The sequence below is a fragment of the Bos mutus genome, chromosome 8 (assembly GCF_027580195.1).
Source record: "Bos mutus isolate GX-2022 chromosome 8, NWIPB_WYAK_1.1, whole genome shotgun sequence".
NCBI classification, from domain to species: domain Eukaryota; kingdom Metazoa; phylum Chordata; class Mammalia; order Artiodactyla; family Bovidae; genus Bos; species Bos mutus.
This window is the reverse complement of record NC_091624.1, coordinates 36,648,363-36,674,399: the sequence shown is the minus strand read 5'-3', so window position 1 is coordinate 36,674,399 and position 26,037 is coordinate 36,648,363. Positions and strand designations below refer to the sequence as shown.

Sequence of the window (26,037 nt, the reverse complement as noted above, 5' to 3'; positions counted from 1 at the left end):
GATACAGTGTGTGGGGATTATTAGGTCATAGGTTAGAATCTATGTTTAAAACCAGTGTAGAATCTCGAGTTATGATCACCAGGTTAGGACTAGAAAATTCATCTGGTTCCCAGGGTGCTAAACCCAGTATGCCCCTCACCCCCAGGCTTACCCCAGCTTTGTGGAAATAGAAGACCACAGGGAGGACAGGACTGGGAGGGGTGCAGTCAGGACAGCGCAGGCCAGGCACAAGGTAGTGACAGAAAGGTTGTGCCTGGGATAGGGGTGGTGCTATTGGGGAAGGATGGGATGCGGAGGGGATGGGATTAGATATGGAGATATTGCTGGGATGGGGGCCCCAGAAGAGAGGGGCTGGAATCTGAGTACATTAGAAGAGAGATACTTGAGATCTTGGGTTGGAGATTTTACAACAGGCTGAGATCTTAAGCAGGGCAGGGAGTGTCCCAGTTGGCAAGAAGCTGGCATTCCTGGAACAGGACCGGGCAAAAAGAAGGAGATAAGATTTCTTGGGTCTTTTACCTGATCTTATGGCAAATCCTGGCATGAGAAAGCTTCTAATTCCTATCTCTAAAATCTCCCCTTCCACAGCTGCCCTACCTTTTGTGGAAGTGTCTAAGTAAATAGTGAACTGCCTGTGTCTGAAGAGTTCCCAGAGAGGTGGGATAGCATGGGCCTGGGGGGACATGGAACTCATACCAGAGGCATATCATGTTAGATTGTTTACACTGTTTCCAAACTTGTCTGCACTTCGAAATCATGTGAAGAGCTTAATAAACATACAGAATTAGAGGCACCACCCCAGACCATCTTAAACAGAATCTCAGAATAGAGCCAAAGGATATGTATTTTTATCAAGCTGTCCAAGTACTTTCAAGAATTTGGTGGGGTGGGGCTGGGAGAGTAAATAGTGAACTCATTGCAAACTCCAGATGGGCACAGAGCCATGGGAAGGGAACAAAGGTGGTCTGGGGGAAGAGGACGCTGAGGTGATATACCCCTAATCTTCCTGAGGGAGGACCTTCTGCCCTAGCACAGCTTGTGGAAAGAGGGAGAACATGAATGGGGAAGAGATGGGGACTGTGCAGTCTCCTCTCCTAACATCCCAGGTTCCCTGGCTCTCCCAGGACATCCTGCCCCATTCCCCTTGTTGATGCCATCATGGGGCCTCTTGTTTGTTAGATGGTGTCCGCAGCCTCCTTGGGTCCCATCCTCAATTATCTTTCCCTCAATTTGGGAAACTTCTGAGGATTTGCCCTAAGTCCCTACCTCTGAACTTGTGCCTGTAGGGGTAGACCAGCCTCAGGGAGATGTTCCATACTGGAGGTACTGGGACTTCCTTACTTGCTACTGTGGCTCGGAATCTAAGTTAGGGGCTCTAAAGGAAGGGAAGGAAAGAGTGGGGATTTTGCCAGAGGTATTAATAGATACCTGGCTGGACCTAAAGCCAGGTTGGGAAAGAACTGCTCTCAGAGCAGGAAGGTGACAGAAAATCGCTGCCGTACACTGGCATGCATGCAGATGTCTGACTTGATGGGTGAAGGTGGGAGCCTGGAAAGAAGTGGGGCTCAGGTACAGATGCAGTCCCCAGGAAAGGGCCTCAGGTGGTGAGAGGAGTTGTTATCCTTATCCTTATCCTTCTCTGGGGCCTCAGGTCTGTCACCTAGCCATTCCTCTGCCCTCGGATGCTGGCCTGGGCCCACCCAAACCCTAAGCTTGGTGTAGGAGTCTGGAGCTTGCAGCCCTGAACCAACCCCTCTCTTAGTCCTCCAGCCAGCCTGGGTGTAGACATTAAGGAAGGGGACACAGAGACTCGAATGGCTGCACATATGACATGTGAGTAGCCACCTAAGTGTTCTAGTCTGTTGGGTGAAGATTTGGGCTTGGTGAGCTCTTGAGGGAGCCTAGGTGGTATTGGACAGTCTCTGCGGTGGCTGAGGTACAGAGGTGTGTTATACCAGACGTCCTGTGCTGAGGGAGAGGGAGGTGTATGTGATTCCCTTCAGCTTTACTTGCCGATGAGCACAGAGTGAACACACTCTGTCACCAGATTGAGACCCTGGAGGACAGGGAGAAGGTGTGCCGTCCACTCCTTCTCACCCTAGTGTTGGCAGGCTGCTACTTCTTTAGGACAGGCACCTGGGCCAGGCTCTGGGGTAGCAGTAGCGGTCCTAGGTGTGGGTTCACCAGTCTGGAAACCCCCACATTGGGAAGAGCCCGCATTCCCTTCAACCCCAGGCCCATTCATTCTTGCTTGATGGGGGTTCCAGTGCAACAGATGCTCCCAGCTTGGCAGGCGGGAGCCGGGGAGGGGTATGGCAGGAATTTTAGCTCAGAAGCCAAGCTAGTCCCGGAACAGGGCTTGGGGTGAGCTGGGCCCCTGAGGGCTAATACATCTAACAAGGGTCAAAGGACCTGGGTGCACTGGTGCTCCTGGGCTCCCAGATGATCACTGAGGCCTCCAGGGACAGGCTGCCCTGATGACTGTGCAGATGTTACTGAGGGAGCTATGGGATCCCAGGACTGCAGATGACCTGTTCCTTCATTAGTGTGTGATGTTTGTGCTCAGTGTAGTTGCAGACATTACCCGATGTGTGGCTGCCTAGGGTCAGGGTTAGAGTTCAGACCATGCTTGGAATATGACATAGTGCTTACAGATTGGAAGTAGACAGTGGTCAGCGTAGGACTAGAATAATGGTGATGGTAAAGTAGGATTTGGAATTGCGTTTATGATTCCTATTGATAGAGCTAGTTCATCTTGGACTAGGATTGTGTTCAGATTGGAGTAGGGTACTGTTTGAGTTTAAAATTGGGATCAAATGGGACAAGGAGATAAGTTTTATGTTGGGGGTGAGTTTTAAGCTTCTAAGATGGTCTGAAGAGGGACTTAAGCTTATGTGTATTGTGTGATATTGATTTGGTTTAGATGAGAGGTTTTGGATGTTTTATGGCCCTCTGCCTTTGAGAGTTATAAATGGCTGTGATTCCTGAAGCTGCAATCAGACTGGAGGGTAGTAGGGATCTAGCTCCTGGGGAGAGGGAATATCGCAGTTTTCTTTCCTAGACTTACCTGATCATGTAAACAGTTTTTGAGTAACACTCTAGCATTACCTTTCTAAGGTACAGTGTTCTGAGGGTCCCGCTTGAAAGACTGTGGTTTTAGATTGTTTGTGATTGAGGTTAGAATGGTAGTTAGGGTTAGGGTTAGGGGCATGGACTACAGTTATTGTTAAAAGTTTAGGGCAGTGTCATGTGGTACATCCTGAGTCAAGGGCTTTTTCCTGAGGAACCAAGAATGGGTTCCTCACAGTTCCCTGAGGCAGATTTTGACAGATAGGTCTGGCTGGTAGACTCTTCCTTTAGATTCTGTTTCTGTTGCGTCAGAGACTGAGTGAGGGTCAGGGCCCTGCTGCAAACTGGGGACACTCCTTGGGGTGGGAGGGGGTGTGTCGTAAGTGAAGGATGAGACTGCTGAAGAGGACAGAGGACTCACTTGCTGACTGATATTTTTTTAAAGCACACAGCCAAGTTATTAAGGGCAGGGGTGTGCACGTGGATGCAAGACTGTTTTTATTAAAGGACAGGCAATGGGACAGAAATTCCAAATTGGAGTTTAGAGGTGTATCAACAGGCCTGGGCTGAGGTTTTATGGAGGAGAAAGACTTTGCAGGATGGATTTGGAATGCATTTGTGTTTGTGGATTTGGAATGCATTTGTGTTTTTGTGGATTTGGAATGCATTTGTGTTTGTGGCCTGTGGGATGGGGGCTGTCTGTTCCATGTGTGTGGTGCCAGAGTCTGTGGACACATCTGACGCTGGGTGTTCATGAGTCTCTGAAGGTGTGTTTTCTGAATGGCTACTCCAAGTTAGTCTCTGAGTGGCATCACTGAAATTATGTCCTCTTGTGTCTGTAACCGTGTGTCTTTGACTGCAGTGAGGCTCTGCTCTGGCCTCTTACTTTCCCCTGCCCCTCTCCTCTGATGCACCCCAGCTGCCAGTGCTGTTTACCACAAGAGATGGTTTCCTTTCCCTTCCCGCTGTCTGGATTCCCATGTGTCCGGCTGCCTGCCCGGGGCCCTGCCCCTGGGGCCTCAGTGTGGGGCCTGACCTTGGGAATGATACACTCTGGAAAGCCCCCAGTATGCTCTCTGCCTGGCTGTGGACCCAGAGACGTTCCAGTGGAGGAGGGGGACAGGGTGGGAAAGGGGGGCAGCTGGCAGCAGGCACCCCTCCTTCTGGAAACAGATCGCCTTCTGGCCCCTTCTCAGGCCCCCTCTCTCCTCCCGTGCTCCCATCAGAGCAAGTACACAGGGTCCTGGCCTCACTGTGTCTGTGCCTGGGAAGGGACAGTCCTCTCCAAGCCCCGTTAGGCACAGGTCCTCGGCCTCCCCACAGCACCTTGCGTGCCTGCACTGTTCTCACTCCTCATGTCCCCGCCTGCACTCAGGGCTGTCCTCCCTTCTTTCCTCTCCCTGCAGTGGACTCTGTGCTTCCTTCTCCGACAGCCCAGGCCTCTGCCCTGAAGCAGGTGCAGCAACAGGCTTGGCTGACTGGGGAAGAGCAGAGACTCAGCTCCTGTCACATGGCACAGGAAGCAGCATCTCCAGTGGTGTTTATTCCTGTGCCCACCCCGTGTTTGTTGAGGTGGTACAGAAACGAAGCAGCCACGGTCCTTGTTTGCTGAGACTCAGTGTTTTACAGGAGAAGTGATTCTGTGGAGAAGCCATCCCCCCACTGCAGGAAGTTAGTTGCCTGAAATCCTCTCTCTAGAATTCTTTTTTTAAAAAATATAAATTTATTTATTTTAATTGGAGGCTAATTACAATATTGTAATGGTTTTGCCATACATTGATGTGAATCCGCCACAGGTGTACATGTGTTCCCCATCCTGAAACCGCCTCCCAAGTCCCTCCCCATCCCATCCCTCTGGGTTATCCCAGGTGCACCAGCCCCAAGCACCCTTTCTCATGCATTGAACCTGGCCTGGTGATTAGTTTCACATATGATAATATACATGTTTCAATGTCATTCTCCCAAAGCATCCCACCCTCGCCCTCTCCCACAGAGTCCAAAAGACTGTTCTACACATCTGTGTCTCTTTTGCTGTCTTACATATAGGGTTATCATTACCATCTTTCTAAATTTCATATATATGTGTTAATATACTGTATTGGTGTTTTTCTTTCTGGCTTACTTCACTCTGTATAATAGGCTCCAGTTTCATCCACCTCATTAGAACTGATTCAAATATATTCTTTTCAATGGCTGAATAATATTCCATTGTATATATGTACCACAGCTTTCTTATCCATTCATCTGCTGATGGACATCTAGGTTGCTTCCATGTCCTGGCTACTATAAACAGTGCTGCGATGAACACTGGGGTACGTGTCTCTTTCAATTCTGGTTTCCTTGGTGTGTATGCCCAGCAGTGGGATTGCTGGGTCGTATAGCAGTTCTATTTCCAGTTTTTTAAGGAATCTCCACACTGTTCTCCATAGTGGCTGTACTAGTTTGCATTCCCACCAACAGTGTAAGAGGGTTCCCTTTTCTCAACATCCTCTCCAGCATTTATTGCTTATAGACTTTTGGATAGCAGCCATTCTGACTGGTGTGAAATGGTACCTCATTGTAGTTTTGATTTGCATTTCTCTGATAATGAGTGACGTTGAGCATCTTTTCATGTATTTGTTAGCCATCTGTATGTCTTCTTTGGAGAAATGTCTGTTTAGTTCTTTGGCCTATTTTTCGATTGGGTCGTTTATTTTTCTGGAATTGAGCTGCAGGAGTTGCTTGTATATTCTTCAGATTAGTTCTTTGTCAGTTGCTTTGTTTGCTATTATTTTCTCCCATTTTGAAGGCTGTCTTTTCACCTTGCTTATAGTTTCCTTTGTTGTGCAAAAGCTTTTAAGTTTAATTAGGTCCTATTTATTTATTTTTGCTTTTATTTCCAATACTCTGGGAGGTGGATTATAGAGGATCCTGCTGTGATTTATGTCGGAGAGTGTTTTGCCTATGTTTTCCTCTAGGAGTTTTATAGTTTCTGGTCTTACATTTAGATCTTTAATCCATTTTGAGTTTATTTTTGTGTATGGTATTAGAAAGCGTTCTAGTTTCATTCTTTTACAAGTGATTGACCAGTTTTCCCAGCACCACTTGTTAAAGAGATTGTCTTTTCTCCATTGTATATTTTGCTTCCTTTGTATAAGGTGTCCATAGGTGTGTAGATTTATCTCTGGGCTTTCTATTTTGTTCCATTGATCTATATTTCTGTCTTTGTGCCAGTACCATGCTGTCTTGATGATTGTAGCCCTGTAGTAGAGCCTGAAGTCAGGCAGGTTGATTCCTCCAGTTCCATTCTTCTTTCTCAAGATTGCTTTGGCTATTCGAGGTTTTTTGTATTTCCATACAAATTGTGAAATTATTTGTTCTAGTTCTGTGAAAAATACAGTTGGTAGCTTGATAGGGATTGCATTGCATCTATAGTTTGCTTTGGGTATATTTGTGTCCTTTTTGATTTCTTTCATCAGTGTTTTATAGTTTTCTATATAGAGGTCTTTTGTTTCTTTAGGTAGATACATTCCTAAGTATTTTATTCTTTTCATTGCAATGGTGAATGGGCTTGTTTCCTTAATTTCTCTGTTTTCTCATTGTTAGTGTACAGGAATGCAAGGGATTTGCTAATTTTATATCCTGCAACTTTACTATATTCATTGAATAGCTCTAGTAATTTTATTGGTGGAGTCTTTAGGGTTTTCTATGTAGAGGATCATGTCATCTGCAAACAGTGAGAGTTTTACTTTTTCTTTTCCAATCTGGATTCCTTTTATTTCTTTTTCTGCTCTGATTGCTGTGGCCAAAACTTCCAAAACTATGTTGAATAGTAGTGGTGAGAATGGGCACCCTTGTCTTGTTCCTGACTGTAGGGGAAATGCTTTCAATTTTACACCATTGAGGATAATGTTTGCTGTGGGTTTGTCATATATAGCTTTTATTATGTTGAGGTATGTTCCTTCTATGTCTGCTTTCTGGAGGGTTTTTATCATAAATGGGTGTTGAATTTTGTCAAAGGCTTTCTCTGAATCTATTGAGATAATCATATAGTTTTTCTCTTTCAATTTGTTAATGTGGTGTATCACATTGATTGATTTGTGGATATTGAAGAATCCTTGCATCCCTGGGATAAAACCCACTTGGTCATGATGTATGATCTTTTTAATATGTTGTTAGATTCTGTTTGCTAGAATTTTGTTAAGGATTTTTGCATCTATGTTCATCAGTGATATTGGCCTGTAGTTTTCTTTTTTGTGTGTGGCATCTTTGTCTGATTTTGGTATTACGGTTATGGTGGCCTCATAGAATGAATTTGGAAGTTTATATTCTTCTGGAATTTTCTGGTAGAGTTTGAGTAGGAAAGGTGTTAGGTCTTCTCTGAATTTTTGGTAGAATTCAGCTGTGAAGCCTTCTGGTCCTGGGGTTTTGTTTGCTGGAAGATTTCTGATTACAGTTTCAATTTCCGTGCTTGTGATGGGTCTGTTAAGATTTTCTATTTCTTCCTGGTTCAGTTTTGGAAAGTTGTACTTTCCTAAGAATTTGTCCATTTCTTCCAAGTTGTCCATTTTATCGGCATATAGTTGCTGATTATCTGTATGTAGTCTCTTATGCTCATAAGAAAGAATGAAGGGATGGAGCCAAAGCAAAAACAATACCCAGCTGTGGATGTGACTGGTGATAGAAGCAAGGTCCAATGCTGTAAAAAGCAATATTGCGTAGGAACCTGGAATGTCAGGTCCATGAATCAAGGCAAATTGGAAGTGGTCAAACAAGAGATGGCAAGAGTGAGTGTCGACATTATAGGAATCAGCGAACTGAAATGGACTGGAATGGGTGAATTTAACTCAGATGACCATTATATCTACTACTGCGGGCAAGAATCCTTCAGAAGAAATGGAGTAGCCATCATGGTCAACAAAAGAGTCTGAAATGCAGTACTTGGATGCAATCTCAAAAACAACAGAATGATCTCTGTTCGTTTCTAAGGCAAACCATTCAGTATCACAGTAATCCAAGTCTATGCCCCAGCCAGTAACGCTGAAGAAGCTGAAGTTGAACGGTTCTATGAAGATCTACAAGACCTTTTAGAACTAACACCCAAAAAAGATGTCCTTTTCATTATAGGGGACTGGAATGCAAAAGTAGGAAGTCAAGAAACACCTGAAGTAACAGGCAAATTTGGCCTTGGAATACGGAATGAAGCAGGGCAAAGACTAATAGAGTTTTGCCAAGAAAATGCACTGGTCATAACAAACACCCTCTTCCAACAACACAAGAGAAGACTCTATACATGGACATCACCAGATGGTCAACACCGAAATCAGATTGATTATATTCTTTGCAGCCAAAGATGGAGAAGCTCTATACAGTCAGCAAAAACAAGACTGGGAGCTGACTGTGGCTCAGACCATGAACTCCTTATTGCCAAATTCAGACTGAAATTGAAGAAAGTAGGGAAAACCACTAGACCATTCAGGTATGACCTAAATCAAATCCCTTATGATTATACAGTGGAAGTGAGAAATAGATTTAAGGGCCTAGATCTGATAGAGTGCCTGATGAACTATGGAATGAGGTTCGTGACATTGTACAGGAGACAGGGATCAAGACCATCCCCATGGAAAAGAAATGCAAAAAAGCAAAATGGCTATCTGGGGAGGCCTTACAAATAGCTGTGAAAAGAAGAAAAGTAAAAAGCAAAGGAGAAAAGGAAAAATATAAACATCTGAATGCAGAGTTCCAAAGAATAGCAAGAAGAGATAAGAAAGCCTTCTTCAGCGATCAATGCAAAGAAATAGAGGAAAACAACAGAATGGGAAAGACTAGAGATCTCTTCAAGAAAATCAGAGATACCAAAGGAACATTTCATGCAAAGATGGGCTCAATAAAGGACAGAAATGGTATGGACCTAACAGAAGCAGAAGATATTAAGAAGAGATGGCAAGAATACACAGAAGAACTGTACAAAAAAGATCTTCATGACCCAGATAATCACGATGGTGTGATCACTGACCTAGAGCCAGACATCCTGGAATGTGAAGTCAAGTGGGCCTTAGAAAGCATCACTATGAACAAAGCTAGTGGAGGTGATAGAATTCCAGTTGAGCTATTCCAAATCCTGAAAGATGATGCTGTGAAAGTGCTGCACTCAATATGCCAGCAAATTTGGAAAAACTCAGCAGTGGCCACAGGACTGGAAGAGGTCAGTTTTCATTCCAATCCCAAAGAAAGGCAATGCCAAAGAATGCTCAAACTACCACACAATTGCACTCATCTCACACGCTAGTAAAGTAATGCTCAAAATTCTCCAAGCCAGGCTTCAGCAATATGTGAACCGTGAACTTCCTGATGTTCAAGCTGGTTTTAGAAAAGGCAGAGGAACCAGAGATCAAATTGCCAACATCCGCTGGACCATTGAAAAAGCAAGAGAGTTCCAGAAAAGCATCTATTTCTGCTTTATTGACTATGCCAAAGCCTTTGACTGTGTGGATCACAATAAACTGTGGGAAATTCTTCAAGAGATGGGAATACCAGACCACCTGACCTGCCTCTTGAGAAATCTGTATGCAGGTCAGGAAGCAACAGTTAGAACTGGACATGGAACAACAGACTGGTTCCAAATAGGAAAAGGAGTACGTCAAGGCTGTATATTGTCACCCGGCTTATTTAACTTATATGCAGAGTACATCATGAGAAATGCTGGACTGGAAGAAACACAAGCTGGACTCAAGATTTCTGGGAGAAATATCAATAACCTCAGATACGCAGATGACACCACCCTTATGGCAGAAAGTGAAGAGGAACTCAAAAGCGTCTTGATGAAAGTGAAAGTGGAGAGTGAAAAAGTTGGCTTAAAGCTCAACATTCAGAAAACGAAGATCACGGCATCTGGTCCCATCACTTCATGGGAAATAGATGGGGAAACAGTGTCAGACTTTATTTTTTTGGGCTCCAAAATCACTGCAGATGGTGACTGCAGCCATGAAATTAAAAGACGCTAACTCCTTGGAAGGAAAGTTATGTCTAACCTAGAAGGCATATTCAAAAGCAGAGACATTACTTTGCCAACAAAGGCCCATCTAGTCAAGGCTATGTTTTTTCCTGTGGTCATGTATGGATGTGAGAGTTGGACTGTGAAGAAGGCTGAGCGCCGAAGAATTGATGCTTTTGAACTGTGATGTTGGAGAAGACTCTTGAGAGTCCCTTGGACTGCAAGGAGATGCAACCAGTCCATTCTGAAGGGAGATCAGCCCTGGGATTTCTTTGGAAGGAATGATGCTAAAGCTGATACTGCAGTACTTTGGTCACCTCATGCGAAGAGTTGACTCATTGGAAAAGACTCTGATGCTGGGAGGGATTGGGGGCAGTAGGAGAAGGGGACGACAGAGGATGAGATGGCTGGATGGCATCACTGACTCGATGGACATGAGTCTGAGTGAACTCCACGAGTTGGTGATGGATAGGGAGGCCTGGCGTGCTGCGATTCATGGGGTCGCAAAGAGTCGGACATGACTGAGCAACTGATCTGATCTGATGATCATAAGTAGTCTCTTATGATCCTTTGTATTTCTGTGTTGCCTGTTGTGATCTCTCCATTTTCATTTCTAATTTTGTTGATTTGATTCTTCTCCCTTTGTTTCTTGATGAGTCTGGCTAATGATTTGTCTATTTTATTTATCTTCTCCAAGAACCAGCTTTTGGCTTTGTTGATTTTTGCTATGTTCTCTTTTGTTTCTTTGCATTTATTTCTGCCCTAATTTTTAAGATTTCTTTCCTTCTACTAACCTTGGGGTTCTTCATTTCTTCCTTTTCTAGTTGCTTTAGATGTAGAGTTAGGTTATTTTCTTGACTTCTTTCTTGTTTCTTGAGGTAAGCCTATATTGCTATGAACCTTCCCCTTAGCACTGCTTTTACCATGTCCCATAGGTTTTGGGTTTTTTGTGTTTTTATTTTCATTAGTTTATATGCATATTTTGATTTCTTCTGTGATTTGTTGGTTATTCAGCAGCGTGTTGTTCAGCCTCCATATGTTGGAATTTTTAATAGTTTTTCTCCTGTAATTGTAATCTTACTGCATTGTGGTCAGAAAAGATGCTTGGAATGATTTCAATTTTTTTGAATTTACCAAGGCTAGATTTATGGCCCAGGATGTGATCTGTCCAGGAGAAGATTCCATGTGCATGAGAAAAAGGTGAAATTCATTGTTTTGGGGTGAAATGTCCTATAGATATCAGTTAGGTCTAACTGGTCTATTGTATCATTTAAAGTTTGTGTTTCCTTGTTAATTTTCTGTTTAGTTGATCTATCCATAGGTGTGAGTGGGGTATTAAAGTCTCCCACTATTATTGTGTTATTGTTAATTTCCCCTTTCATACTTGTTAGCATTTGCCTTACATATTGTGGTGCTCCTATGTTGGGTGCATATATATTTATAATTGTTATATCTTCTTCTTGGATTGATCTTTTAATCATTATGTAGTGTCCTTTGTCTCTTTTCACAGCCTTTATTTTAAAGTCTATTTTATCTGATATGAGTATTGGTACTCCTGCTTGCTTTTGGTCTCTATTTGCATGGAATATCTTTTTCCAGCCCTTCACTTTCAGTCTGTATGTGTCCCTTGGGTGGGTCTCTTGTAGACAACATAGATAGGGTCTTGTTTTTGTATCCATTCAGCCAGTCTTTGTCTTTTGTTTGGGGCATTCAACCCATTTACATTTAAGGTAATTATTGATAAGTATGATCCCATTGCCATTTACTTTGTTGTTTTGGGTTCGAGTTTATACACCCTTTCTGTATTTCCTGTCTGGAGAAGATCTTTTAGCATTTGTTGGAGAGCTGGTTTGGTGGTGCTGAATTCTTTCAGCTTTTGCTTGTCTGAAAAGCTTTTGATTTCGCCTTCATATTTGAATGAGATCCTTGCTGAGTACAGTAATCTGGGCTGTAGGTTTTTCTCTTTCATCACTTTAAGTATCTCCTGCCATTCCCTTCTGGCCTGAAGCGTTTCTATTGAAAGATCAGCTGTTATCCTTTCTCTAGAATTCTGAAAGGCTCTCTGCAGAGACCAGGCTAAGGGCTCCATGTAGGACAGGGTGGTACTGCAGAACAGAGAGGCAAACTCCAATGTTCCCAAGCAAGCACCACTGTATTCCTAGCATCTGCCAGCAGTTCTGGAGTTTGTACTCTGCCATGAGGGTTTTCATTCTGATTTTAGCTCTTGAGTCAAGGGGGAGCTGGATGGTGGGGCTTGTGCTAGGGTTATAGGATGGGATGAGTGAGACTTCATCCCACTACACCATCCTGCATAAATCCTAGGCTCTGAGCCTATCTTCTCTCAGCTCTTGGTTTTGGTGAGAAATTGAGAATCCTGAAGGTCTTGGTTCCAGCTCATCTCTCTGCCCCCAGCCCTTTCTTGCAGGACTTGGTCAGCACTATGAATTCATGCTTTTCTAGGGCTGGTAGCCTGTGGTGGACCACAGGAGAGGCCCATTTCACCTAAGCCAGGATGTTTGCACACTAACCTCAGCTTCCACTTGACCTCCCTCTCCTCTCCTCTGTGGCTCTCTTTTCAACTCCCAGCAGGCTGGGAGGATGTGCCTGCCACAAGACCTCCTCTGATCTTTGGGGATGCTTTAGGGAAACAATGGAGGGTGTGGCTCAGCAGGGTTGAGCCTTGTGCCTCCTCCCCTTGGGGGCACAGTATTACCATCCAGAGGGACACTCTTGCTTCTTCCCACCCTGGCTTTTCTGCATCCTGCTCGCAGGACACATTGTGCTGCATTCTGGGTCCTCACAGAAGAAGAGTCCTGCTTCCACCTCCTGGTCTGATGTATGTTGAGCCATCCTGGATTTCCTTGGGAATCAGTGAGGCAGGGGCACCCCACAGAGCCCCACACCATATCGCGAGAAAGCTGCAGCACTTCCTGTCCTTACTGCAGCTTTTGGCTCTTCTGTGGTAGGTCAGAAGGTGAGAATGCAGAAGTGTCACCTTGTGAGAGAAACGAGGCGTCCAAAGCAGAGGTCCCTCCCATCTACTCAGGGCAGCCTCTCTGTCTTTCTGTTTCCCAGTTCTCACTTCCCACCCGCAGACATCCTGGTCTCTTCCTGGACACTAGGATGCCACATCTGCCCATTTTCTCAGTCTCAAGCCCCAACTTCTTCATGCTCTGTGTATCTGGAGCTTTCTCCCCTTGTATTCCAAGAACATCTGCTTCACACATGTGATCACCAACCACATGTTTGCCCACCTGGGCTCATGTTCTGCTACTGACTTCTTAAGCCCTAAAAGAAACCACCTGCCATGGTAACTTCCAGAGTTTTGGCTGTCTTTATCAGTTCCTCCCAGTTTGTCATTCACTCCTTTAGGTATTTGCCCCATTCTTTAATTGTAGGGAAACTGTTCTTATGATACACAAAGTCCCCCATTACTGTCCCTTTCTCTGTACTTAGCACCAGCAAGCCATCTGTGATTTAAGCCAAGGCCAACCCTTCAACCTGGGGACTCACTCCTATTCTGCTACTTCTGCACCATGACATTGCTCCAACAGCTCCCCCTTTCTCTCCTGCATCAAGTTATTTCTCTTGACTGGATCTTTTCCATCAACATCCAACATGCTACTGAATATATCTCCTACCTTTAAAAAACCCTCCTGATGCTATTTCCTCATTTTTCTGCAACTCTGTGGAAAAACCTCTCTAAAGCAGTTGATTACACTTGTTATCACCAATTGCTCTCTCTCAAATCCACTTGTTATGCCTTTACCTCAGTCTCTCATCTTATTCTTCTCAAGGCCACAAATGATCTCTGTTATTAAATCTAATGATCAACTGTGAGTCCTCATCTTACTTGGCAGATTGGCAACATTCATGCAGTTGACCACTTTCCCTTGAAATACTTATCTCTCTTGGCTTCTAGTACTCTCCTGGTTTTCCTCCTATGTCACTGGCTATTACTTCTCAGTCTTTGCTCACTCATTCCTGCTTTTCACCTCAATTTTTTTTTAAACATGGGTGATCAATATCAATAACCTCAGATATGCAGATGACACCACCCTTATGGCAGAAAGTGAAGAAGAACTAAAGAGCCTCTTGATGAAAGTGAAAGAGGAGAGTGAAAAAGTTGGCTTAAAGCTCAACATTCAGAAAACTAAGATCATGACATCCAGTCCCATCACTTCACGGCAAATAGATGGGGAAACAGTGGAAACAGTGTCAGACTTTATTTTTCTGGGCTCCAAAATCACTGCAGATGGTGATTGCAGCCATGAAATTAAAAGACACTTACTCCTTAGAAAGAAAGTTATGACCAACCTAGATAGCATATTAAAAAGCAGAGACATTACTTTGTCAGCAAAGGTCTGTCTAGTCAAGGCTATGGGTTTTCCAGTAGTCATGTATGGATGTGAGAGTTGGGCTATAAAGAAAGCTGAGCTGCTTTATTGAATATGCCAAAGCCTTTGACTGTGTGGATTACAATAAACTGTGGAAAATTCTGAAAGAGATGGGAATACCAGACCACCTGACCTGCCTCTTGAGAAATCTGTATGCAGGTCAGGAAGCAACAGTTAGAACTGGACATGGAACAACAGACTGGTTCCAAATAGGAAAAGGAGTACGTCAAGGCTGTATATTGTCACCCGGCTTACTTAACTTATATGCAGAGTACATCATGAGAAACGCTGGACTGGAAGAAACACAAGCTGGAATCAAGATTGCCAGGAGAAATATCAATAACCTCAGATACGCAGATGACACCACCCTTATGGCAGAAAGTGAAGAGGAACTCAAAAGCCTCTTGATGAAAGTGAAAGTGGAGAGTGAAAAAGTTGGCTTAAAGCTCAACATTCAGAAAACGAAGATCACGGCATCTGGTCCCATCACTTCATGGGAAATAGATGGGGAAACAGTGTCAGACTTTATTTTTTTGGGCTCCAAAATCACTGCAGATGGTGACTGCAGCCATGAAATTAACAGACACTTACTCCTTGGAAAAGTTATGTCTAACCTAGAAGGCATATTCAAAAGCAGAGACATTACTTTGCCAACAAAAGTCCGTCTAGTCAAGGCTATGGTTTTTCCTGTGGTCATGTATGGATGTGAGAGTTGGACTGTGAAGAAGGCTGAGCGCCGAAGAATTGATGCTTTTGAACTGTGGTGTTGGAGAAGACTCTTGAGAGTCCCTTGGACTGCAAGGAGATCCACCCAGTCCATTCTAAAGGAGATCAATCCTGGGTGTTTATTGGAAGGACTGATGTTGAAGCTGAAACTCCAATACTTTGGCCACCTGATGCGAAGAACTGACTCATTTGAAAAGACTCTGATGCTGGGAAAGATTGAGGGCAGGAGGAGAAGGGGATGACAGAGGATGAGATGGTTGGATGGCATCACTGACTCGATGGACATGAGTTTGGGTAAACTCTGAGAGTTGGTGATGGACAGGGAGGCCTGGCGTGCTGTGGTTCATGGGGTTGCAAAGAGTCAGACACGACTGAGTGACTGAATTGAACTGAACTGATCATTAGAAACATATCTGGAGCTGTGGAAAAAAAAATAATATGCATCTGGATTTTAAAAAGTGATTACAGGTTTTTCTATTAAATGGTAGCTTTGGTGATACCGAATTCTGTTATTTTTCTGTTGACTAGTCATGATACAATGGTATTAAGTGAATAATAGTTACATAATCACAATAGTAAAAGATGTTTATCAGTTTTCACAATCAGTAGCCAGATAAAAAGTAAAAGATAATTACAATTGCAATCCATAATGGGAACATGATTAACTTAACAATATAAAATAATTACATATAATTTGGGGAGTCAAGCAGAGTGATGTCGTGAGTGGAAGTGCATACATGCACATGTTTTCATTTGCCCAGCCAGTCTCTGTCTTTCGGTTGGTGCATTAGTCCATTTATATTTAAAGTAATTATCGATATGTATGATACTATTACCATTTTAATTGTTTTGGGTTTATTTTATGTAGGTCTTTTATGTTTTCTGCCTAGAGAAGTTTTTCTAGCATTTGTTGTAGAACTGTTTTGGTGGTGCTGAATTATCTTAACTTTTGCTTGTCTGGAAAGCTTTTGATTTCTCCATCAGATCTGAATAAGAGTCTTGCTAGGTAGAGTATTTTTGGCTGTAGGTTCTTCCCTTTCATCAGTTTAAATATATCATACCATTCCCTTCTGGCTTGTAGAGTTTCTGTTGAGAAATCAGTTGATAACCTGATGAGAATTCCCTTATATGTTATTTGTAGTTTTCCCCTTGTTGCTTTCAATATTTTATCTTTTAATTTTTGTCAGTTTGATTACCATGTGTCTCGGTGTGTTCCTCCTTGGGTTTATCTTGCCTGGGACTCTGATTCCTGGACCTGGTTGACTATTTCCTTTTCCATGTTAGGGAAGTTTCTGGCTATGATTTCTTCAAATACTTTTACTTTCTCAGGTCCTTTCTCTCTCTCTTCTCCTTCTGGGACCCTTGTAATGTGAATGTTGGTGTGTTTAATGTTGTCCCAGAGGCCTCTTAAGCTGTCTTAATTTTTTTCATTCTTTTTCCTATATTCTGTTCTGTGGCAGTGATTTCCACCATTCTGTCTTCCAGGTCATTTATCCATTCTTTTGCCCCAGTTATTCTGTTGACTGAGCGACTTCACTTTCACTTTTCACTTTCATGCATTGGAGAAGGAAATGGCAACCCACTCCAGTGTTCTTGCCTGGAGAATCCCAGGGACAGGGGAGCCTGATGGGCTGCCGTCTATGGGGTCACACAGAGTCGGACACAACTGAAGTGACTAAGCAGCAGCAGCAGCAGCAGCAGTGTATTATTCATCTCTGTTTGTTTGTTCTTTAGTTCTTCTAGGTCTTTGGTAAACATTTCTTGCACCTTCTCCATTGTTTTCCCGAGGTCCTGAATCATCTTCACTATCATTATTCTAAATTCTTTTTCTGGAAGGTTGTTTGTCTCCACTTCATTTAGTTGTTCTGGGGTTTTACCTTGTCCCTTCATCTGGGACATAACTTTCTGCTTTTTCATCCTGATTAACTTTCTGTAATGTGGTTTTTGTTCTAGCTTCTGTGGGATTGCTGCTTTTTTTTTTTAATTGGAGGATAATTGCTTTATAGAATTTTGTGGTTTTCTGTCATACATTAAGAATCAGCCATAGGCACACCCATGTCCCCTCCCTCCCAGACCTCCCTCTCATCTCCCTCTCCACTCCACCCTTCAGCCTGTTGCAGAGCCCCTGTTTGAGTTCCCTGAATCATACAGAAAATCCCCACTGGCTGTCTGTTTTACACATGGTATTGTAAAATTTCTGTAAATTCATCAGCACCATCTCTTCAGATTCCATATACGTCAATATATGATATTTATATTTCTCTTTCTGACTTACTTCACTCTATATAATGGGCCCTAGTTTTGTCCACCTCATTAGAACAGATTTAAATGCATTCCTTTTATGGCGGAGTAGCCTCTGTGGGTTTGTGGTTCTTGCTTCTTCTGTCTGCCCTCTGATGGAGGAAATTAAGAGGCTTGTGTAAGCTTCCTGCTGGGAGGGACATCTTGCTGTGGCTTCTTTGTCTTTGGACATGGGGTATCTTTTTTTTGGTGGATTCCAGTGTTCTCCTGTTGATGCTTGTTCAACAACTAGTTGTGATTTTGGTGTTCTCCCAGGAGGAGATGAGCACATGTCCTTCTACTCTGCCATCCTGAACCAGAAGCTTAATCCCTTCAATTTCTTAATGTTGGGCTGTCCCAGAACCTGGTCTTTAGATCTGTTCTTTGTTTGTGAATCATTGCCTTGGTGGTCTTATTCAGTTTTATGGTTTTACATTTCAATTTTTCTTTATTTCCTTCTTTCTCCTCTTCCTCCCTCCCCTTCCCTTCCTCCATTTCTGCATCACCACCATCATCACCATCTGATCTATCTTTCTATCTAATTATCAACAGCTAGGACCTTACCTTAGGTGCAGCAAGCTTCTGTGTTGAGAAAAAAAATGTTGGAAGTATGATCTCAGGCAGAAGCTGAGAGATTAGTCATGTTACTATTGCAGTAATCATAGCATCAGAGAGAGAAATGGTCATGTTTTGAATTCATTTCATAAGATGTAGCCAAAAGGATGGTTTGGATGTGAATGATCAGGAAAAATGTCAAGGATGACACCACTGTTTTTGTCCAGAACAACTGGAAAGACGGAATTGCTATTAACTGATGTGACTACTGTGATTGGAGCCTGTTTTGTATATGTAATTAGATGATGGTTGGGGCAGGGACTCAGGAGTTCACTGTTGTGTAGTTTAAGGTGAATATTGGCCATTCAGGTATTTATGTTGATTTACAATTTGGGCAGGTGAGACTGTCCCATGAAATCATGAACTCCATTGTGTACTTCCTATGTCTTTGCTGTGATTGTGATAGTACCTTGCATATAGTAAGGAAGCAAATATTTTAATTGAATATAAGACACTTCTCAAGGTGTTTTTTTTTTAAAATATTTTTCTTCCCATTTTTACTTTGGCTATGTGGTTCAGCTTGTGGGATCTTAGTTCCCTGACCAGGGATCAAACCCATGCCTCCTGCCGAGTCCTAACCACCGGACCACCAGGGAATTCCCTTCCAGTTTTAAGATATAATTGACACATGGCACTGTTAGTGTGCAGCATAATCAAGGTTATTTTTATTGTGACCCTTCTGGGGTCCTCCTAAGAAGAGTACTTCAGTAAGCCTGCGGCAGGATTCCCTGTTTCATTACATGTCATACTAATGTAATGATTTGTGTGCCTCCCCAGGTGTCATTCACTCCATGCAGCTGATAGGCAGTGGAAGTGGGATACAGGCGAGAGAGCTCCAGCAGCCTCCCAGGTGTGTTCTCCAGAACGATCTAGCCAAAGAGGGGCAAAGAGGGGAGATTCTACCATTTGCTTCTGACATGAGTTATATTAATATGCTGTTGATAATAAACCAAAGCACCTCCTCAAAGCTGGAACACTGGCACTTCCCTCCAGATTGTGGGCATATATAGAAATCATCAATGAATTTTGCTTGTGGGATTCCTGGCTACTCCTTCTTGACAGTACTATCCTCAGGCCCACAATGGTCCTCTGTGCCCAAGGATGCCATGATAGAAGTCAAGCCTGATCTTTACTTTCAGTGTACCTTAGACAAGGGCCTTCCTTCTCTGCTTAAGTCCCTTTCTCCACAGTCCAGTGAGGGGGGTGTTGTGTGGAATGCTGACCCAGCTTAAGTGTGAGTTACAGCTCCTTTTCTAGATAGGAAGAACATTTACTTCCCATGTGCCTTTCCTGAACACACCACAGTGGAGTAAAGAGCAGACACACAACTCTCTGCTTAGACATATAGAGTGTATTTTGGGTGGTATTCTGCCCACCTGTACATTAATGAAAATTACAGTAGTATCCTCTTCAAGGGATGCAGACATTGGGTAGACCATGAAGTCTTTTGATTGCGACGAGTCTTCTTGAGCAGACCAGTGCTTTTGTCTGAGGTGACAGCTGAGGGTCATGGTGGATTCCCTGGTTGCGTGGCACAAACCACTCGAGGACAGTGCCGAGGGCAGTGGTGGGGGGTGCTCAGAACAGAGGCTGAGTGGAGTTGATGCGAGTGGGAGTGGTGCCAGAACTTGCTGTCCAGGGACCGGGGTATGTCCGTGAAGACCAGGCCCATCTGCTTCTCAGGGGGTGGAAATTGGGCCTTCAGGTCCCCTCTTGTCTTCTCTGTCTTAGTTCTCTCCTTGGGACTTCTGGCTGGAGCCAGGCTCTTTGTTACATTTACTTTTCTTGTGTTAGCCATTTTCTCAGAGGTGGAGGACGTGGATTCCTTATGTCCTTTGCCTTTTGTTTTGAGGTTAATACAGTGCAAAAAAGATTTCATCTTATTTCTAAAGCCAGAATCTGAAAGACTGGGCCTCTGGTGAGTATAGCCTGGCATCACTGGCCCCTGCAACATCTGACCATGTAAAGTGCGGCCCTGCAATGGGTTACCTGGATTGAGTTGGCCCAGGAAAGGCTGGCCCTGTGACACCGGGGGTACCACCTGGGCGTTCTCAGGAACTCTTGCTGGCTTGAGGATGACATTGAGCTTGGCTTGACTGGCTCGCAGGTCATTCTCAGAGTCTTTTCCCTCAGGGACTCCAGGAGGTAGCTCTGGGAGTTTAAGCTGAGGGTGATGCTGAGGACTGTGCTGGCAGGGAGCATCAAAGTGAAAATGACGTCTCTGGCAACAGGAGCTGTGGGGTGTCCTGTTCAGGAGCACCCCTTCTGGCCTCTGCGCTTCAGTTGAGTGGTTTTTTTCTCTTGTGGAGGAGAGTGTGAAGCTTGCATCCCCTTCTCCATGCTCCCCAACTGATTTGGGTTTGCCTAGCTTCTTTCTCTTTTCTGCCAGTGTGGGAACTTGGGCTGAGTCCTTGCTCTTATCAGGCCTCTGGGGTTCAGAGCTCTGGGGCTCCTCCAGGCTGGGGTTGTTCACACTGGCTTCCAGCTGAGCACAAAGCACCTGGGCTTTGGCCTCTGTCATGTCCCCACTGGATTGTGAGATCTGGGTGGCCCAGTGGACAGAATCACAGTGTGCTGCACTGGAATGATGTTGCTTCTGTTTCTGAGGCACTGTCTTTAACTCCGTGGCTAGCTCTTCTGTGAGGTGGAGCCATTCTGGATCTGGGGAATGTGGTGTGTCTGGTGGGATGGGGAGATCCTGGAGTGGTGGTTTTCCTTGGTTGTCTAGCTTCCCAGGAGACTCCTGTGTGCACATGTTCTTTGGCATTGCTACAGTTTTTTCTCTGGACGCCCTTGCCTTTAGGGGAATTCCCAGTTGTATCTCTAGGATCTTCTTTCTCAGATGGAAATTTAGTTTAGCCAAGATAGGTTCCTTGAGTGAGCAGGGCCTCGCAGGCCCTGTCTGGCTTTCTTGAGGCACCATCTTGATTATCTCTTCTATCTGCACTTCAGCCTGGAATTCACCTGCAGCGTCTGCACAAGCCTCATTGCCATCTTGAAAGCCTGGCCCAGGACTCAGACCCTGCTCTTCAGGTGAGGGCACCTGAGTCAGAGGTTCTGTTGGGAATTGGACAGGTCCAGGCACCATCTCTGTCTTCATAGCTGGGGAAGTAATTGCTGGAGCCATAGCCCTGGAGAGAGCCACATAATAAAGAGCAGGCAGCCCTGACAAGAAGGCCAGATACTTGTGCTGTAAAGTTGTCTTCAGTTTCTCAATGGCTCCCTGAGACAGGGCCCAGGGCAACTTAGGATGTTTAATGAGAGCATCTGATGAGGCTTGTTGATGCTGGTCAAGGGCTGTTGGCATCCAGGGTGTAACTTCCTGTCGTTGGTCCAGGTCATCTGCTGCCTGTAGTTCCAGGGGCTTGCTTTCTTGGATGCAGGTGAAGGGAGCCACTTGCAGGCCCCCAGGAATTCTGAACTCGCAAGAGCCACATATGCAGACAGGAACCTTGCCCTGGTGAATCTCCTCGCATTTGGAGTCAACATGGCTCTGCAGTGTTGCCTTGGCCTGGTCAATCACATGCGGCATAGGGACTGACGTTGGGCCCTTAATGGCTGGGAGGGGGTTGCCAACCCCAGTGCCCTCTAGATCTGTGGGTTGGGGGACATTCACATTGTCCAGGGCTGTGCTGCTCCTGGACAGAGTCTGCTGGCCAGCAGAGGGCAGGAGCAACTGGAGGGACCGCTGGATCTTCCAGGGCAGGCTCGAGCGATCATGAACCAACTGTCTCTGGAGGTGGAATTCCAGCAGCCTCCTGGCCTGCTCTGGGAAGAATAGTTTCTTTGTGATGATGGAGACAGGCTGACCTGGCCAGGAAGTTTTACCAGTCTCAGAAGATTGAGCTTGGTCACTGGGCTTACACTGCACAGGGCTCTCAGTGTGCTGATCTCTCTGGAAAACATCTGGAAAGTCCCACCGAAGCTGGAGCTGCCTCTGCAGCAGGTGCCACTCCAAGGCTTCACATTCGTCCAGAGTCAGCAAGGGGCTACTGATCTGAGCTTGTTGGTGCTCAGGTGGAGCTGTCCAATTTGGGGAAGATGGAGAAGAGGGTAGAACTGACTGGGGCAGAGTTTTAGGCATCAGAGGGAAGCAGGAGAGCTCTTTGAAGAGAAAAGGATACTTCAAGGAGTGCTTGGACATGCTCCCGTTCATGGAGAGGCCTTGATAACCCAAGAAGGTGTCAACCAGGGACTCGCTGTGCAGAGAAGGGAGGCCACAGAATAGCTGGCTGTATTTCAGCTGCACAGGGCCCTCTGAATCACTAGCCTGTTGCCCAGGCATTAGATAAAGGCCACTTAATTCTTTGAGAGCTACATAGGGTGAGGCTAGAGTCATATGGTTTGAGATTTGGTCATAGTGTCTTTGTTCTGGGTCCATAATGGACCATTCAGAAACCCAGAAGGCCTGGGTGGGTTGGCCAGCTATACATGAGCCCCAGTTCTGGTATGAAATGGTCCTGAATTTCTCAACAGAGAACTGAGAAATATCATTCTGGATGAAAGAAACTGGTTGATTATGTACAGGGTGGCAAAATAGTGGCGGGTTTGGCATAAGCTGCCTCAGGGACTCTTCCACACGTCTGGGGAGCCCCCACCTCTGGAAATGCATCAGTCTTCTTACATGCACCTCAAGAAGCCTCAGGACTTCAGGACTAAGGAACGGCAGGTGGGCAGGGAGAACAGTGACCATATTTAAGGCCATAGGATGTGTTAGAGCTGTGATTTCTCGATTCAGGGTCAGGAGAGAGACCTGGGAATTCAAGGGCTGCTGGCCTTGATTCCCATAGACAAGGTTGGGGTGGCTCTGGATTATCTCCTGCAGGTTCACTGAAACCCTTGGCTCCTCAAATCTCAAAGAAAGCATAGTCTCTGGGACCCTGGGCACTTCTGGCATTTGAAATCCCTGCCTTAGCTTGAGTTGTTCAGCCCAGTAATCATGGATGCCAGCTGTACCAGTTGACTGGGCCACTGACTGTGCCAAGGACTTCTGTGACACTGTGAAGTTTGCAGATGGATGTGAAAGGTCTTTGGAGTGTGGGGAATGATGCTTCATACTCTGCTGGAAAGAAACTTTAGGAGTGGACAAAACCTCTAGGCAAGAGGAGCCCTGTGCTGGCCCCCCTGAAGTGGGGGAGACCAGGGTATTCTCCTCTGCCAGCACCTGCTGAATCTCCAGAGCCATGCCGTTGCAGGTTTGGCAGCAGGGATCTTCACACAGGAGCTGCCGCACACTCCCCTCTTGAGGAAGCCAGTCCTGGCTGGGGAGGGAAACATAGCAACCGTCTGTTACTGATGGAGTGACAGCTGCCTCTTTGGCCTCAGACTGGGCTGCCCTCCCCTAGTCCTATAAGCTCAGAGGCCTGCCTCTGCTGCCTGTTTACTCATCTGTTTTTTCCCCTAGGGAAATGACATTTGGCGAGTTATGGTGGGCTGGGCTGAGGGCCTGGGGCTTGTTGGATGAGGTCTCAGACAACTGATGGGAGCACAGGGCCTTGAGAGAGTGGGTGGTCGGTGAGTCCTTTGTGACCTGTGTTGAGAAGCTGAGCTAGGAGAAGGCAGGCAGGGGGTGCAATGTTTAGCTGATGGCACAGCACCAGGAACATCACCATGTAGAACCTGGAGTCATTCTCTTTAGGGGCCGAGGCTGTGACCTGGTATTCAGTATTTCCAAACTATGAAAAAGGAGATGCTTTTGGGAACTCTGTTCTGGGGATTAAAGAGTGTACACAACATCTCTTGAGAGTCCATCCCCTTTCTCTAGAGAAGAAAGAAATAATATGACAAGCTCCTGTCTGAGGGCTGTCCCAGGAACTGACCTCCCTGAAGACAGAACCAGAGGAGGTAATGTCAGCAGGGTCCAGGGGTCTGCCCTTGAATGGGTGTAGCTGTAAAGAGAATATGAAAATGATGAATTAATTATGCACTTAATTATCTATTCGCCTGACTGTATAACTTGTCTTGTGGCTTGAGTGCAAAACCATGTAGAGTCTTTTATGAACTAGTGCATCTATTAGTGAACTCCTGAATTCCAGGGCCACTTGAGCCTAGCACAGAGAACTAGGACACTCTTCTGAAGTAGCTGAGCGCCCCTTGCCCTGGCAACCCTCCAAACCAGTGCTCCAGGCTCCAATGTGTCTGGCTCCCTCCCAGCCATTCTCCTCTCCAACCTTGTCACAGGTCAAACAGACAAATGATCACAGGCTAGGTTGGGAATTGGGAGACTGCAAAGAGCAAGAGATCACCTTCTCATGACAGAAAGCAGCTCCCACGGCTTCTCAGCTTCTTCCTGGGAAAGTCTCCTAGCTGAGAAACCAGGAGACAGTGTTATATGGAAAAGGAGAGGGTTCAGGGAATCCTATAGGAAGCCTTTGAATGAGAGGAGATTGCAAACTCCAACAGTGAGTGCTGTAAAGCACGTCTGTGTATGACTTAACCAGGTATGATGTGCTCTTCTGGGCCTGCTCTCATTTGATCTTCACAGCTATGCTGTGAGTGAGGCAGGATCATCAGATACTGTTTCGTAGGAACAAGACTGAGAGATGAAGAGACTTCCAGAGGGTCATAAAACTAGTAAGTGACACAGTTAAGGACTTCTCCCGTGTTTCCTCTTTTCATTCCTGGGGGTAAGGTGGACTTTAGAACATTCCCAGACTCTGATTTCCCATCCCCCCTATTTTTTTTCTGGGAGAATTTGTCAGCTTAGACAATGGAAGTCTTCAGTGGTTAGAGTACCTGGCTCCTGGCACCAGGGCCCATCAAGGGACAGGGTTCCTTGCCCACAGTGGAGGGGAGTGAGAGCAGAGACTGAGACTTTACCTCTTGATGCTGCATCTCTAGCCCCTTGTCTGACTTTTCGGTGACTCTTAAAGAAAAAGAATTAAAAGAGTGTGACGCTGGGACATCATTTTTTTTCACATTCAAAATGAAACAAAGGAAATATACATTTCCCAGTCTCTTTCTGTATATCTGTCTGCATTTTATACACTTGTCTATATGTTCGTCCTGTACTCCAGTTTTTCACCTGAACATTTCATTTTTTTACTTATTTCGCACTTACTTCAGTGCTTTCCATGTTCTATACCTCCTGTCCCCTTTCTCAGGACAAGTTTGTCAGGGGGCTTAATGTGATACGGGAGGAATAATGGAATGGATTAAATGGTTGGTGGCCCTCAGCCAAGGACTTCTGCTTACAAAGTCCACCAATCAGAAAAATCCCCCATTTTTGGAGGTCAGAAGAAATCCAGTGAGGTCGATTCCATTTTATCTAGCACTCAACCCAAGTTAGATAGAAATTCTTAATTTTTCAACTAGAATATACAGAAGGGGTGGGCTAGCAGGACATTATTTCTAGGCTCTGAGAAAGATAAGTACTATAAAGAGTAACTGAATGTGTCTTATCTAAGATTTAACTAGTGTAGCCATGGTCATAGCATTTCCCTACCGGGCAGAAGCTCCTTTTATGTTCTGTTAATCCATGGTAACTCTCTTTCACTTGCCAGATAGTTAGGATAATAATGAAGATGGAACCATAGATATATAAGAGATACCCTAAATCCCACAGAAGAGAAGTCGGGATCAGCATGGTCTAAAACCTCATTAGCATGAGGAGACCAACCATTCCTATATGTAGGCACTCAGGGTCCTGGTGCCTAATGACTCTCCATGCTATGCCTGTGGTCTCTACCTCACAGATGACGGAACCAGCCATCAGACTACATCACAAAGCCGGCCTGTTTCACAAGGCAGGTGTGGTGTCAGAAGACATACCTGTCTAGAGAAGCTCACGTGGTCATTCAGTCTGTAAAGGAGGGCATCTTGTTGTAAGGACTGAAGGTGTTGCTTGCAGGCAGTGTCTTTGCTTCCAGTCTGTCTTCACTTTCCACAGCCTCCACCAGCCTGACAGCTCTGCTTTTCCTTTGTGACAGCTGTCTTGTCAGCCATCCGCTGAAAACTGAGTGTTTAGGAACATTAGGT

At 45.0% G+C, this 26,037-nt stretch overlaps 1 protein-coding gene across 1 annotated transcript; it reads right to left on the bottom strand.

Moving 5' to 3' along the window:
- Positions 1-19,567: 19,567 nt before the first annotated feature.
- SPATA31F1 (SPATA31 subfamily F member 1) lies at positions 19,568-25,752 on the bottom strand. Its single transcript, XM_005903066.2, has 4 exons — positions 25,505-25,752; positions 24,880-24,925; positions 24,306-24,366; positions 19,568-23,321 (listed from the first exon to the last, which is right to left on the bottom strand). Exons 1-4 carry the CDS (start codon positions 25,643-25,645, stop codon positions 19,568-19,570), a joined length of 4,002 nt encoding a protein of 1,333 aa, XP_005903128.2. The 5' UTR covers positions 25,646-25,752.
- Between the last annotated feature and the right edge of the window lie 285 nt (positions 25,753-26,037).